This window comes from Mercenaria mercenaria, chromosome 12, assembly GCF_021730395.1.
Source record: "Mercenaria mercenaria strain notata chromosome 12, MADL_Memer_1, whole genome shotgun sequence".
Classification (NCBI taxonomy): domain Eukaryota; kingdom Metazoa; phylum Mollusca; class Bivalvia; order Venerida; family Veneridae; genus Mercenaria; species Mercenaria mercenaria.
This window is the reverse complement of record NC_069372.1, coordinates 30,795,669-30,812,285: the sequence shown is the minus strand read 5'-3', so window position 1 is coordinate 30,812,285 and position 16,617 is coordinate 30,795,669. Positions and strand designations below refer to the sequence as shown.

Sequence of the window (16,617 nt, the reverse complement as noted above, 5' to 3'; positions counted from 1 at the left end):
TTGACATAGGACCTGGTTTTTTCCCCCCAGATACCCATTTCGAACTCGTCCTAGATTTTAAGGTAATCATTCTGGCAAAATTTCATGAAGATCAGGGAAAAAACACCCTCTATCGCTACACAAGGTTTTTCCCTTTGTTTGCCCCTAGTGACCTAGTTTTTAACCCAATGACCCATTTCAAACTGGGCCCTAGATTTCATCAAGGTAATCATTCTGAAAAAAATTCATGAAGTTTGGGTTTGAAAAATTCGCCTCTACGCATACAAAGGTTTTTCTTTGATTTGACCTATGACCGTTTTTGCCCCGAGTGCCCCTTTTCGAATTTCGGCCAGTTTCACAAGGCAACATTCTACCAATATTCATGAAGATCAATTGAAAAATACACCCTCTATGAAACACAAGGTTTTTCTTTTTTTTGCCCTGTGCCCTGTTTTTGCCCCAAGGACCCTTTTTAAACTCGGCCTAGATTTAACCAGGGCTATCATTTGGCCAAATTATGAATAATGAAAAATACACCCCCTTATCGCATACACAAGGTTTTTTCTTTGTTTGCCTAGTGACCTAGTTTTTGCACTAGTGACCTTTTTTAAACTCGGCCTAGTTTTATCAAGCAATCTTCTGACCAAATTGTGAAGATAAATTTAAAAAATAACCTCTCGCATACAAAAGGGTTTTTCTTTGTTTTGACCTTGGACCAGTTTTGCCCGGGAGATGACCCATTTTCGAACTCCCCTAATTCATAAAGGTTATCATTCTGACCAAAATTCAAAAAGTTTGGTTGAAAAATAAAGCCTCATCGCATACACAAGGTTTTTTTTTTGGATTTCCCTGTGACCTAGTTTTTGACCCGAGATGACCCTTTTTCAAACTCGGCCTAGATTTCATCAAGGTTATCTTTCTGCCCAAATATTCATGAAGTTTAAATTTGAAAAAATACACCCTTTATCGCTACACAAGCAAATTTTGACAACGAGGGACGACAAATTGAGCAATCAGAAAAACCACCTGACATTGCTCAGTAGAGCAAAAAAACTTTCAGACCAACTTTCTACAGACCCATGAAAAATAGGCCCTCAAGTGGCCCAAAGGGTTTTTTCTATTTTTGACCTACTGACCAGTTTTTGACTGCTGTGGCCCAGTTCAAACCGACCTAGTTTTATAAAGAAACTTTTCCCCCCCCCAATTTTCATGCAGACCCAAAAAAATATGGCCTTGAGAGGTCACAAGGTTTTTTCTTTTATTTGACCTCTGCCCCAGTTTTTGATGCACATAACCCATTTCGAATCTGGCCTAATATCTCAAGATAATATTTGACCAATTTTCATGCAGTCCCATGAAAAATAACCTAGAGAGGTCAAAGGTTTTTTATTATTTGCCCTAATGACCTAGTTTTAGACCGATGTACCAGTTTAAAAATTGACATAGATATTATCAAGATGAAATTCTAAAAAAATTTTCAGCAGACCCATGAAAAATATGACCCTAGAGAGGTCAAAAGGTTTTTTTCATTAAGACCTAATACCAAATTTTTGGCCCGACGTGACCCATTTTTCGAATTTGGGCCCTGATATCATCAAGATGAACATTTGACCAATTTTCAGCAGATCCCATAAAAAAATATGACCTCAGAGAGGTAAAAGGTTTTTCTATTATTTGACCTACGACCAATTTTGGACCCTAATGACCCAGTTTCAAAAACTTGACCTAGATATCATAAAGATGAACATTCTGACCAATTTTCATGAGATCCCTAAAAAATATGACCTCTAGAGAGCTAAAGGATTTCTATATTTGACCAATGCCTTTTTTTTGATCGCAGTTGACCCATTTTCGAACTTGACCAGAATCATCAGGATGAACATTCTGATAAATTTTTTCATGCAGATCCCATGTAAAATACACCCTTACAGAGGTCCAAGGTTTTTCTATTTTTTAACTACGACCTATTTTGGATCGGACATAACCCTTTGGAACTTGACCTAGATATCATAAAGGGGAAACATCGACCATTTCATGCGGGTCCATGAAAAAATATACCTCTAGAGAGGTCAAAAGGGATTTTCAATTATTTTGACCTACTGACCTATTTTTTGACCGCAGTTGACCTTTTTTTGACGGCAGTTGCCCCAGTTTCGAACTTGACCTAGATATCATAAGGTAAAACATTCTCACCAATTTTCATGAGATCCATTAAAAATATGGCCCTAGAGAGGTCACGGGTTTTTTTCTTTTTTTAGACCTACTGACCTGTTTTTGAATGCACGTGACCCTTTTCCCCAATTTGACCTAGATATATCAAAGGTGAACATTCTGCCCAAAACTTTATAAAGACCCCATGAAAAATATGCCTCAAAGGGGGTCACAAGAAAAGGACGACGACGCGCTGACAAAAAAGCTCCCCTTTGTCACATGTGACGGTGAGCTAAAAAAAAAAATTCCAAAAAAAAAAAAAAAAAAAAAAAAAAAAAAAAAAAAAAAAAAAAAAAAAAAAAAAAAAACTCTTACCACAAAAGCTGTAAAAAAACATTTAAAAATCAATTACCAAGAAAAGTGGTCTCGGTTTTTCCCTAAGGCCAAAATAAAAAAGGCCAAAAAGGCCCTGATTGCCCCCGACCTTTGACCTAAAGTCATAAAGACAGTTTCATTAAGATATGGTCAAAAAAAACGCCTCTAGGGGTTAACAAGCCTTTCCTTTGATTTTGACCCGTGACCTTTTTTTTGCCCCCACTGACCAAGTTTAAACTCAACATAAAGGTCATAAGTTAACTTTTTACTAATTTTCATGAAAATACAGTCATAAATAGGGCCTCTAAGTTTAAACAAGCTTTTCCTTTTTTGATTTGACCTACCTAGTTTTTGACCCCACCGACCCGATTTAAATTGCCCTTGATCATAAAGATTAACATTTCCCAAGTTTTCTTTAAAAACTGGTCAAAAATGGGGCCTCAGGGGTTTAACTAGTTTTCCCCTTTGTTTTGCCGGGTGACCTAGTTTTTTCCCCACTTTACCAGATTCAAAGGGGACTTTGAGCATCAGATTAACATTTTGCCCAAGTTCATGAAGATACCATCAAAAATAGGCCTCTACAGTTTTAAACATGCTTTTCCTTTGATTTACCGGGTGACCCAGAGACCCAATATCAAACCTCCAAGTTTTATGAGGGAACTTCTGCCCAAATTTTTTAATTAAGTTTGGGGCCAAAATTTCCCTAAAGAGTGGAAAAAGCTTTTCCTTTGATTTGACCGGTGACCTATTTTTTGACCCCAATGACCCAATATCAAATTCGTCCAAGATTTTTTTGGGGGGAACATTCGACCAAGTTTTTTAAATTGGTCAAATTTTGTTACCCTTAGATTTTAACAACTTTTCCTTTGATTTGACCCGGGACTATTTTTTTCCCCCCAATGCCCCATATAAATTCGTCAAAAAATTATTAGGGTAACATTCTGACAAAGTTTCTTTAAGATTGGCTAAAATTGTGCCCTCTGGTTTAAGGGGTAAAATTTGTTGCGCTGAAGGACTGCCGGTGAGCAAAAAAGTTTCAAAATAAGCTTTTTAAGTCCCAAAAAGGGTCATGATGCCCCTGGCGCCCCTGGAAATATGAGCACATGTTTCAAAGTCAAACTGATAAAAAAATTTTAAAGAAAGCAGTGGTCTTTCATGGTCAATAAAATTTCCCAGTTTTTTACGATTGTGGCAAAACTGTGATCATCAAATTTTCAAAGCTGTATCTTAAAAAAAAAAAAAAAGAGGTCGTAGGTCAAAGGGCACGTCAGTGACCATATTTAATTGGGGGGCATCAGGTTTTTAAAATTAAAAAAGTCTTGGAAAAAGGATCAGGTGATTTTTTAATATTTTTTTTTTTAAAACTCACATAATAACTAATGACCCCCGGGCGGGGGCCCCTTTTAAACCCAGGGGGAAAAAATTTGAACAATTTTGGGGAAAAACTACTGACAATGCTCATACCAAAAATCAAAAGACTAGGTCTATGGTTTCAGACAAAAGATTTTTAAAACTTTTTATTAAGTCTTATAAAAATTGGGGCCCCCAAGCAGGGGCCCCTTTTCACCCAAGGGGTACAATTTGAACAATTTTGGTTGAGGACCATAAGACAAGCTACAAACCAAAAAATCAAAGGTCTAATGTTGTGGTTTTAGACAAGAAGATTTTTAAACTTTTTTCCTATATAAGTCTATGTAAAACTTGGGACCCCCCGGGGGGGGCCACATTTTCCCAGGGGGGTAATTTGAACAATCTTTTGGGAGAGAACACTAGATAAGTACATACCAAATATCAAGCCCTAGGCCGTGGGTTTTTACAAAAAAAATTTTTTAAAATTTTCCCTAAAATCTATATAAACCATGTGACCCCCCAGGCGGGGTCATATTTGACCATAGGGGGATAATTTGAATAATTTTTTAGAAAACCACTGATAATCTACATACCAGAATCAAAGCCCTAGCCCTGTGGTTTTTGGACAAGTAGATTTTTAAAAATTTTTCCTTCGGTTTCCTGGCAACCAGAGTTTTTCATGGAATTCAATTCTTTTAACATTTTTTAAAGGGGGGCCCCCCAAGGCATTTTGGGAAGTTTGGTGTAAATTTTGCCCCGTGGTTTTCAAGAGATTTTTTTGAAATTGTTGACGCTTACGCACTACGACGGGCCCAAAAACGGGGCAAATACTCACCTTTCGGTGGCTAACAAAAAAAAGGAAGTAATTCCAAAAAAAAAATTGTAAGAGAACAAAAAGGGGCTTGCCAAAAAAGAGGGCCATGAGGCCCCAATCGTCCCCGTTTTTGCACCTAAAGAACAATCTTCAGGCAAAAGATCATAAGAAAAAAATTAAAAAAATTATGAGAATATAAGCTGAAATTTTCTTTTAAAATACATTAAATAAATTATTTTCAAATCAGGCCAAAGTTTCATACAAAAGATTAATTTTTTAAAATTTTCTATTGGCCATAAGGGATAGGGGGTCTCCTAGGCCCCCCATGTTTTTCGAAGAATCAAAAAATTACTCAAGGAATTTGGAGAAGGTCACCAAGGACATTTGTGTAAAATTATTTTTTAAAACGGGCCCGGCTTTGAGAAGATTTTCAAAGTTTTTTTATATAGCCCCTATAGAGAAAACAAGCCCACCCCCCTATCAGGGGGCCCAAAAATACAGAACCCCTGATGAGATCTAGCCCGTTCAAGAAAAAACCATATCTTTGGTGATACAAGTTGTGTGCAATTTGGTTAAAAATCAAATCTAAATAAGCTGCTATTTGCAGACAAGGGCAAAATGTAATTTTGGCCCTTTTAGGGCCTAACCCCGGAACCCATTAAGGGACTGGCCCGGTTTTAAGAAAAGGGAACCCAAAATCTTTTGGTGACACAAGTTTTGTGCAAATTTGATTAAATTCAAAAATAAAGAAGCTGCAATTTGAACAAGTCAAATGCAATTTTGGGCCCTTTCAGGGGCCACACTCTGGAAAAACCCTAATGGAATCTGGGCCCGTTTTAAGAAAGGAACCCAAAATCTTAGGTTATACAATTGTTGCAAGTTTGGTTAAAATAAAATCTAAATGAAGCTCTATTTGCAGACAAGGTCAAAATAGCTAATTCTGGCCCTTTCAGGGGGCCTAACCTGGGAAACCCCTAAAGGAATCTGGGCCGGTTTTAAGAAAGGGTCCAAGACCTTTTGGTGATACAAGTTGTGTGCAATTTTGGGAAAATCAAATCAAAATAAAGCTGCTTTGTGCAGACAAGGTCAAAATAGCTAATTTTGGCCCTTTCAGGGGCCATAATCTGGAACCCAAAAAAAGGGATCTGGCCGTTCAAGAATAACCGAGACCTTATGGTGATACAAGTTTTGTGCAAGTTTGGTTAAAATAAGTCAAAATAAACCACTAACGTGCAGACAAGAAATTTTGCGCCACACGACGGAGGCACTGACGACGGGGGATCACAAAAGCCACCTTGTCACATGTGACAGGGGGAGCTAATAAAAAACAAACACCTCAAAGCAAACAAAAAACACAAAGCAAAGCAATATGACCTTTGACCCCTAAGTTACCTTTGACCTTGAAGCAAGTCATCAAAAAAAATGCGTTTTTCTGTCCCTCAGTGTGGTGAACATTTGTGCCAAGTTTTTTTTTGAAATCATTCAAGCAGTTCAGAGTTACGAGGGACACGAATCACATTCTATACCTTTCACTCCAAATGTGCCTTGACCTTGAAGCTAAACATCCGAAACAAGTCTTGCATGTAGTCTAGTGTGGTGAAAATTTGTGCCAAATTTCTTTGAAATCATTCAAGCAGTTCAAAAGTAAGAGCGGCACGAAACACCTCAATGACCTTTGACCCAGAAGTGTGACCTTGATTGAAATTACCATCCAAACATGCGCTTGCATGTCGTCTTGGTGTAGTGAACTTTTTTGTCATTTTTTTGAAATCCTTTAAGGGGTTTAAAAGTTCAAGCGGACACGAAATTTCAAGGACGGATGGCGCAATCTTGGTAAGGGTCACCACACTATTTTTGTAAAATCATCTAAAATTGAGAAAAAGGTTTTACACAGGAAAATTTTTTAAAATTTCTTCATAAACACATTAATAGGGGGAAAAATGACCCGCCCTCGGCGGCCCTGTTTTTTGACGAATAAAAATCTGAACAAACTTGGTAAGGGGCACACAAGGACCATTTTTGTAAAATTTTTCAAAATCGGGCCAGCATTTACACAAGAATTTTTTTTTTAAATTTTCCACTATACAAAAAGGGGGAAATGACCGCGTGGAAAAGAAGATTTTTTAAAACTTTTCCTTTCCCTGGCAACCAGAGTTTTGCATGGAATTAAATTTTTGAACAATTTGAAAGGGGGCACCCAAGGACATTCCCGTGAAGTTTTTGTGTAATTCTGCCCCGTGGTTTTCATGAAATTTTTTTTTTTGAAATTGTTGACAAACCCCGACATCAAGCGGTCACAATAGCTCATCTGTCCTCCTTGTCACTCGGCAGGGGGCTAAAAAACAAAAAGTAGTCAGTAGGGCAAAAGGGCACGTCAAGTGACATCATATTATTGGGGGGATCAGGAATTAAATTAAACAGTCTTGGAAAAAGGATCAATGATTTTTTAAAATTATTTTTCCTAATAACTCACATAATAACTAAGTGACCCCCGGGGTGGGGGGGCCTCTTTTAACCCCGGGCATAATTTAAACAATTTTGGGAAGGGCTACAGACAGATCATACCCAAAAATCAAAAGCCTAGGGCGTATGGTTTCAGACAAGATTTTAAAACTTTTTTCCCATTTAAGCTTATAAAACTTAAACCCCCAGGGCAGGGCCCTTTTCACCCAAGGGGTACAAATTTTTAAAAATTTTGGTTGAGGACCATAAAAACAATGCACAAACCAAATATCAAAGGGGTAAGTGTTGTGTTTCAGACAAAAGATTTTTAAACTTTTTTTTCCCATTAAGTCATGTAAAAATTGGGGCCCCTGGGGGGGGCCATTTGACCCCAGCAGTAATTTGAACAATCTTGGTGAAAACCACTAAGATGCTACATACCCAAAAACAAAGTCCAAGGCCAGTGGTTTTTTTACAAGAAGATTTTCAAAGTTTTCCCCAATAAGTCTATAAAACCCTGTGACCCCCGGGCCATTTTGACCCTAGGGGATAATTTTAACAATTTTTGGTAAAGCCCCTAGATGGCTACCACCAGATATCAAAGCCCACCCTTGGTTTTGGGCAAGAAGATTTTTTAAAGATTTTCCTTTCATTTTCCCTAGCAAACCCGAAAGTTCTGCAAAAAATTCAATCTTTGAAAAATTTTTTAAAGGGGGGCCCCCCAAGGATCATTCCTGGAAGTTTGGTGTAATCTGCCCATGGTTTTCAAGAAGGTTTTTTAGAAATTGTTGACGCCGCCCGGGCACAAGCGGTCACAATAGCTCACCTTGTCACTTTGTGACAGGGACAACAAGAGCTGTCACCGGGGACACGCGCTCGACTATCTCGATGCTGGTAGTGAAACGGGCACTTGAGGAAACTAAGCTGTCACTGGAAGTTTTAATGACTCCAATTTTGGGAAAAAATATTGCACGATAGCCCCATCTATGTCAAAAATATCAACTTAAAGTAATAAGAGAGGTAAGAAAAATGTATCAAAACACTATAAAGTATATCCTAAGCAAAAAGGGGAAAATTCATTAAATTTGGTGCAGGGTTATCACCTTGTTCATAGGTGTGGGGGAGATGGAACAACTATTTTAAGTTTTAAAACAAAAACCCATTTTGTAATAAAAGAGCAAGTGAAAGTGCATCAAAACTTTTTCCCAAAAAATTTTAAGTAAAAAAAAGGGGATAATTAATGAAAAATTGGTGCCAGAGTTTTTGACCTTTTGTCATATGGTGTGGGGGTGATTTGAACAACTATTTAATTTGAAACAAATCCTTCGTAATAACAGAGCAGAGTGAAAGGCATCAAAAAATTTAACCCGAAAATCTAAGTAAAAAAGGGGGGAAAAAATTTGAAAAAATTGTCCCCCGAGTTATGCACCTTGTGTCATATGATAAGGGTAAAGATGTTGAACAATTGTTCAAGTTTGAATCAGATCCATTCAGTTGTAACAGAGAGAGAGTGATAGTGCATAAAACTTTAACCTGAAATTCTAAGTAAAAGGGGGAATAATTCATGAAAAATTGTGCCAGAGTTATGCATCTTGTGTCATATGATGTGGGTGATGATGCTGAACAACTATTTTAAGTTTGAATCAAATCCATTCAGTAATAACAGAGGTAGAGTGAAAGTGCACCAAAACTTTAACCTGAAATTCTAAGTTAAAAAGGGGAATACTTCATGAAACAAGAGCACCGCCTTGCGGGTGCTGACGCTCATCTGATTTTTTTTGTGTAATAGAAATATTGTCCTACCCACAATTTTCTAAGTCTAAAAAGGGCCATCATTCTTGCAAAAAGCAGGATAGAATTATGTTTCTTGATGTACAGTGTCCACTTATGATGGTGAAAAACTGTTGCAAGTTTTAAAGCAATAGCTTTGATAGTTTATGAGAAAAGTCGACTTAAACATAATACTCAACCAAGAAAATGATTTTCTAAGTCCAAAAGGGGCAATAATTATTGCAAAAAGCAGGATGGAGTTATGTTGCTTGCTATACAGGGTCAGCTTATGATGGTGAACAAGTGTTGCAAGTTTCAAAGCAATAGCTTTGATAGTTTAAGAGAAAAAGTTGACCTAAACATAAAACTTAACCAAGAAATCTGATATTTTCTAAGTCCAAAAGGGGCCATAAATCTTGCAAAAAGCAGGATGGAGTTATGTTTCTTGCTGTACAGGGTCAGCTTATGATGGTGAACAAGTGTTGCAAGTTTTAAAGCAACAGCTTTGATAGTTTAGGATAAAAGCTGACCTAAACATAAAACTTAACCAAGAAAACTGATTTTCTAAGTCCAAAAGGGGCAATAATTCTTGCAAAAAGCAAGATGGAGTTATGGTTCTTGATGTACAGGGTCTGCTTATGATGGTGAACAAGTATTCCAAGTTTCAATGCAATAGCTTTGATAGTTTAGGAGAAAAGTTGACCTAAATATAAAACTTAACCAAGAAATCTGATATTTTCTAAGTACAAAAGGGGCCATAAATCTTGCAAAAAGCAAGATGGAGTTATGTTTCTTGCTATACAGGGTCAGCTTATGATGGTGAACAAGTATTCCAAGTTTCAAAGCAATAGCTTTGATAGTTTAGAAGAAAAGCTGACCTAAACATAAAACTTAACCAGGCAACGCCGACGCCGACGCCGACGTCGACAACCGCTCAAGTGATGACAATAACTCATCATTTTTTTTCAAAAAATCAGATGAGCAAAAAATGGTGCCAGAGTTATGCACCTTGTGTCATATGATGTGGGTGATGAAGTTGAACAACTATTTTAAGTCTAAATCAAATCCATTCAGTAATAACAAGAGATAGAGTGACAGTGCATCAAAACTTTAACCTGAAAATCTAAGTGAAAAGGGGGGATAATTCATTAAATATTGGTGCCAGAGTTATGGCCCTAATGTCAGATGATGTGGATGATGATGAGGAATAAGTATTTCAAGTTTGAATCAAATCCATCAAGTAATTACAGAGGTAAGTTGAAAAAAAGAGAAAGTGTAAAAAAAACTTTAACCAAGGTGGGGATGCGGAAAGACGCCGGCGCCGGGTCGAGTAGGATAGCTCTCTTTATACTTCGTTTAGTCCAGCTAAAAAGTGGCCGAATATTTACAACCTCTAGAAGGTAAAGTGTGGAGGCTTAACCTATCTGTTATTTTAAGCACGGTTTTATTGTTTACTATACTGTTAATAATAACAATCAATGTTGCTTGTATTAAAGTACATATGGTAGAAATTTTGTATAAATCCGTTGTATAGAGAGATATATTTATGGAAAACCGCAAAAATTGGCCGATTTATGACTCGGACCAGTATATGGTTAATATAATTTAATCCTCGGGACCCATGTATTCATCCCCCACTCCCCCTAGCCCTCCCTTCCAGCAATGCTTGTGTAAATGTCATGTGTTTCCAGCAGAACAGCTAAAGATGGACTGTCATTTGCTCATCTAACAATACTGCATTGTTTTAATGTGACCTAGAAAATATTTTTATTGATCTTTTTCCACTGAGTTGAAATGATCTAAAGTGTCAGATATAATAGTCCTGTCTTACCTGATAGATACTACCCTAGCACATGAAACCAGGGTGACAGATTCACAGTGACTCATATATACATGTGTTTCCACTGGCCCAAGAATAATGGTAGAGTTTCGGCATTTCTCTATTGTCACTGACCTGAAGTAATATAAATAGTGATACAAAATCTTATCAAAGAGGTAACCATGTACACATTATCCTGTACACAGGTAACATCTGCAAATAGAGCTTATTTAAAATAGATTTATGTCCAAAAGCATAAGCAGCTACGAAAGGATAGTTATTAAAGGCGACAATATGACTGTTGCCCATCAAATCTTGAAATAAATGTCAACTGCAGTAATTCCAAGTAATACTTAGTTATAGTTGCTTACTGTAAACAAGAGCACTGCCTCTGATGCCAACCTTCATCTATAAGTGCTTGATGTAACGCAATATTATGCAAGACAAGAGTGCAAGAATGTCACAATATACGCCCGTCACAGCAAATTTCTTTACTCTAGCACCTGTATTTGCAAATGGAATTTTAATTTTGTAGTTGTTTAGTAATAACTAAGTGTTTTGTTTTTCTAAGTCCACAAAAAAACTCCTTACCAGGTAGAGATACCTTAAAATACACCTAAAATTGGAAAGTAACATCTATGTTGTACCACAGAAAAGTGGTCTTGGTTTTTCCCTACGGTCAATTATAAAAAAGTTACAATATAAGTTATTTATAGTAACCAACTAAGGGAAGTTAATCTTAAAAAAAAAAAAAAAAAAAAATCAAAAAAAAAATTGTAAGTCCACACAAAAATCTTTACCAGGTAGAGGACTGGTCAAAATACACCTCAAAATTGGATGTAGCATGCATGTTGTACTACAGAAAAGTGGTCTCGATTTTTCCCTACGACTAGTAATGAAAAAGTTACAATATAAGCTATTTATAGTAACAACAAAGGGAAGTAATTCTAAAGAAGGGAACTGCGCATGACACTTCGTCTCATGATGGTGTATAATTGTGTCAAGTTACATGAAAATCCCTCCATGCATGAAGAAGAAATGCTTCGGACAAAGTCATTCTTGTATCTGACCTTTGGCCTCTAAGTGTGACCTTGACCTTAGACCTAGGGACCTGGTTCTTGCGCATGACACTACGTCTTGTGGTGGTGAACACTTGTGCCAAGTTATATCAAAATCCCTCTATGCATGAAGAAGAAATGCTCCGGACAAGGTTTTTCATTCTTGTATCCTTTGACCTCTAAGTGTGACCTTGACCTTAGACCTAGAGACCTGGTTCTTGCGCATGACACTCCGCCTCATGGTGGTGAACATTTGTGCCAAGTTATATCAAAATCCCTCTATGCATGAAGAAGAAATGCTCCGGACAAAGTTTTCATTCTTGTATCCTTTGACCTCTAAGTGTGACCTTGACCTTAGACCTAGAGACCTGGTTCTTGCGCATGACACTCCGCCTCATGGTGGTGAACATTTGTGCCAAGTTATATCAAAATCCCTCTATGCATGAAGAAAGAAATGCTCCGGACAAAGTTTTCATTCTTGTATCCTTTGACCTCTAAGTGTGACCTTGACCTTAGACCTAGGGACCTGGTTCTTGCGCATGACACTCCTTCTCATGATGATGAACAATTGTGCCAACTTTAATCAAAATCCCTCTATGCATGAAGAAGATATGCTCCGGACAAAGTCATTCTTGAATTTGACCTTTGACCTCCAAGTGTGACCTTGACCTTAGACCTAGGGACCTGGTTCTTGCGCATGACACTCCGTCTCATGATGGTGAACAACTGTGCCAAGTTTCATCAAATCCCTTCATGCATGTAGAAGATATGCTCCGGACAAGGTCTGTGGACGCCGACCGCCCGCCCGCCAACCCACCCACCCGCCCGCCAGGGGCGTTCCCATAATACGTCCCGTTTTTCAAACGGGCGTATAAAAAGATTTATGGTTCTTAATCTTACTTCACTATTGACAACAAAAAATGTATAAATTTTCAAAGCTATAGTTTTGAAGACGAGGGCCATGATATGGCTCTATATCGCTCACCAGAGTTTAGTTGCTTGCTTAAACAGTTAAAAGTTTCTACTAAATAAATACAGGAAGTAGTTTGTGCTGAGGAATGGCAAAGAAATAAGAGGAGCGAGGTGTGGGGAGGATACAACTATGCATGTTGATAAATATTCATGGAAGGTTTAAGTTTAAAACAAAAGGGCTATGATGGCCCTATATTGCTCACCTGACTTTAGTTGCTTGCTTGAACAAATTTCTTTGCTGTAGCTTCAAAAACAAGAAAGTAGGTACTGACCTACTAGGTCAGGGTTAAGAATACTTAAGAGGAGTATTGGAATCTGTACCAAACGTTATACATGAAGTCCATATTTCTATGCCATACAAAAACAAGAAAGTAGGTCAGTAGGTCAAGATTAGACTATTCAAGATGAAATCTGTATCAACAAGAGCTGTCTCCATAGGATGACACATGCCCCCGATGGCACTTTGAATGAATAGTTATGGCCGATGTTAGAGTTTAGGACCTTTGACCTACGGAGCTGGGTCTTGCACGCGACATGTCGTCTTACTGTGTCACACATTCATGCATAGTTATTTTAAAATCCATGCATGAATGACAAAGATATGGACCGGACATGCCCATCAATGCACTATCATGAAAAATGACCTTTAACGTCTAAGTGTGACCTTGACCTTTGAGCTACGGACCTGGGTCTTGGGCACGACACGTCGTCTTACTGTGGTACACATTCATGCCAAGTTATTTGAAAATCCATCCATCGATGACAAAGATTTGGACCGGACACGCCCATCAATGCACTATCCTTTAACGTCTAAGTGTGACCTTGACCTTTGAGCTACGGACCTGGGTCTTGTGCGCGACACGTCGTCTTACTGTGGTACACATTCATGCCAAGTTATTTGAAAATATATCCATCGATGACAAAGATATGGACCGGACACGCCCATCAATGCACTATCCTTTAACGTCTAAGTGTGACCTTGACCTTTGAGCTACGGACCTGGGTCTTGCGCGCGACACGTCGTCTTACTGTGGTACACATTCATGCCAAGTTATTTGAAAATCCATCCATCGATGACAACGATATGGACCGGACACGAAAATTGCAGACAGACCGACAGACTGACTGACTGACAGACGGTTCAAAAACTATATGCCTCCCTTCGGGGGCATAAAAACTATACACCAGGTCCAAATTACTTTGCTTAACTTCAAAAACATGAAAGAAGGTCAGTAGGTCTGGGTTAAGACTATTCAAGATGAATATTGAAATCTGTATCAAAAATTATACATTTATTCATTCATTTATTTATTTGGGTTTTATGGTACACCAACACAGTATAGGTTATATGCAACAAAAACAGGACTACAAATTTTGGTTCCACATCTCATTTACATCGAAATAAAAACATGAGGTATGGCATCAAAATTTGCATACCTGCTGGAATCACAGAGTTACTGCAAAACCAAGTGTTAAGACACTATTAGTCGCCTCTTACGATCATGCAAGGGTAAGGCAGTGGTTCAAATTCTTTTCATACACAGACCATCCCAGAACCAAATCTCTTTGCCATAGCTTCAAAAACAAGAAAGTAGGTCAGTAGGTCTGGGTTAAGACTATTCAAGATGAATATTGAAATCTGTATCAAAAATTATACACATGATCCAAATCTGTATCAAGAATTATACACATGATCCAAATCTCTTTGCCTCTAAGCTTCAAAAACAAGAAAGTAGGTCAGTAGGTCTGGGTTAAGAATATTAAAGATGAGTATTGAAATCTGTATCAAAAGTTATACACTTGGTCCAAATTTCTGTGCTGTACCTTCAAAAAGAAGAAAGTAGGTCAGTAAGTCATTATTAAGACTATTCAAGATGAGTATTGAAATCTGTATCAAAATTATACACATGATCCAAATCTCTTTGCCATAGCTTCAAAAACAAGAAAGAAGGTCAGTAGGTCTGGGTTAAGAGTATTAAAGACGAGTACTGAAATCTGTATCAAGTTATACAGGTGGTCCAAATTTCTGTGCTGTACCTTCAAAAACAAGAAAGTAGGTCAGTAAGTCATTATTAAGACTATTCAAGATGAGTATTGAAATCTGTATCAAAATTATATATGTGGTCCAAATTTCTATGCTGTATCTTTGAAAACGAAACAGTAGGTCACTACTGGCCTTTATTGATCCCAGGGTCATGATTTGAACAATCTTGTTAGAGAACCACTAGAGCATGCCACATATCTAAGCTCTGGGCCTATTATGGTTACAGAAAAGAAATTTGTTTTAAAGTTTTTCCCTATATAAGCCAATGTAAAAATTGTTTAACCAGAGGTGCAGTCCATTTTGAACACAGGGTCATGATTTGAACAAACTTGAAAGTTGACCACTAGACAATACTAGATACCATATATCTAAGGCCTGGGCCTTATGGTTCTGGGCAAGAAGATTTTTAAAGATTTTTCCTATATAAGTCAATGTAAAACAAGGGATCCCCGAGCGTGGCATATATTGACCCCAGGGTCATGATTCTAACAATCTTGGTAGAGAACCACTAGAGCATTCCACATATTAAATATCTAATCTCTGGGCCTTACAGTTTAAGACAGGATTTTAAAAAAAAGTTTTTTTTCCCTGTACAAGTCTATTTAAACAATGTGCCCCACGGGGCGGGGCCACTTTTAACCGCAGGGAAATAATTATCTTGGTAAAGGACTGCTATATGATGTTTCATACCAAATATCAAAGCCTTAGGACATGTGGTTATGTACAAGAAGATTTTCAAACTTTTCCCTTTATAAGTCTATGTAAACCATGTGATCCCCAGGGCGGGGCCATATTTGACCCTAGGAGGATGATTTGAAAAATCTTGGTAAAGGACCATTAGATGATATATATATATTGTATATACATATATCAAAGCCCTAGGCCCTGTGGTTTTGGACGAGAAGATTTTCAAAGCTTTTCCCTGTATAAGTCTATATAAACAATGTGACCCCCAGGGAGGAGTCATATTTGACTCCATGGGGATAACTTGAATAAACTTGGTAGAGAACTATTAGATGATGCTACATACCAAATATCAAAGCTCTAGGCCCTGAGTTTTTAGCTCACCTGAGCACAAAGTGTCCAGGGTGAGCTATTGTGACCACAGACCATCCACTGCCTGTCCATCTGCACTTTCCTTTAAACAACATCTCCTCTGAAAACATTTGGTGGAAGTTGATGAAAGTTGGCCTAGATGTTCTTTGGGTGGTCCCCTTCAAAAGTTGTTCAAAGAATTGAATTCCACACAAAACTCTGGTTGCCATGGCAACCGAAAGGAAAAACTTTAAAAATCTTCTTGTCCACAACCACAAGGTCTAGGGCTTGATATTTGGTGTGTAGCATCATCTAGTGGTCCTCTACCAAGTTTGTTCAAATTATCCCTCTAGGGTCAAATATGGACCTGCCCTTGGGGTAACATGATTTACATAGACTAATATAGGAAAAACTTTGAAAATCTTCTTGTCCAAAACCACAGTTCCTAAGGCTTTGATACCTGGTTTGTAGCATTATCTAGTGGTCCTCTACCAAGATTGTTCAAATGATCTTCCTACGGTCAAATATAGCCCTGCCCAGGAGTTTACATGGTTTATAAAGACTTGTATTTGAAAAAACTTTAAAAATCTTCTTGTCCAAAACCACAGGGCCTAGGGCTAAATGACCCAGATTCAAACTTAACCTAGAGGTCATCAATACAAACATTCTGACCAATTCTCATGAGCTTCAAACTTAAACCCCCTAGGGTCAAATATGGCCCCGCCCTAAGGGTCGCATGGTTTATGTAGACTTGTATAGGGAAAAAGTTTGAAAATCTTCTTGTCCAAAACCACAGGGCCTAGGGCTT

General features: G+C 37.9%; 1 protein-coding gene across 1 annotated transcript in view; it reads right to left on the bottom strand.

The window, feature by feature from the left end:
- Positions 1-16,617, bottom strand: part of LOC123533207 (TBCC domain-containing protein 1-like) — a 320,801-nt gene that overhangs the window by 62,514 nt on the left and 241,670 nt on the right. The window contains exon 15 of the mRNA XM_053520503.1: positions 10,713-10,835. Coding sequence (XP_053376478.1) covers positions 10,713-10,835 — 123 coding nt within the window. The remainder of the gene's footprint in view (positions 1-10,712; positions 10,836-16,617) is intronic.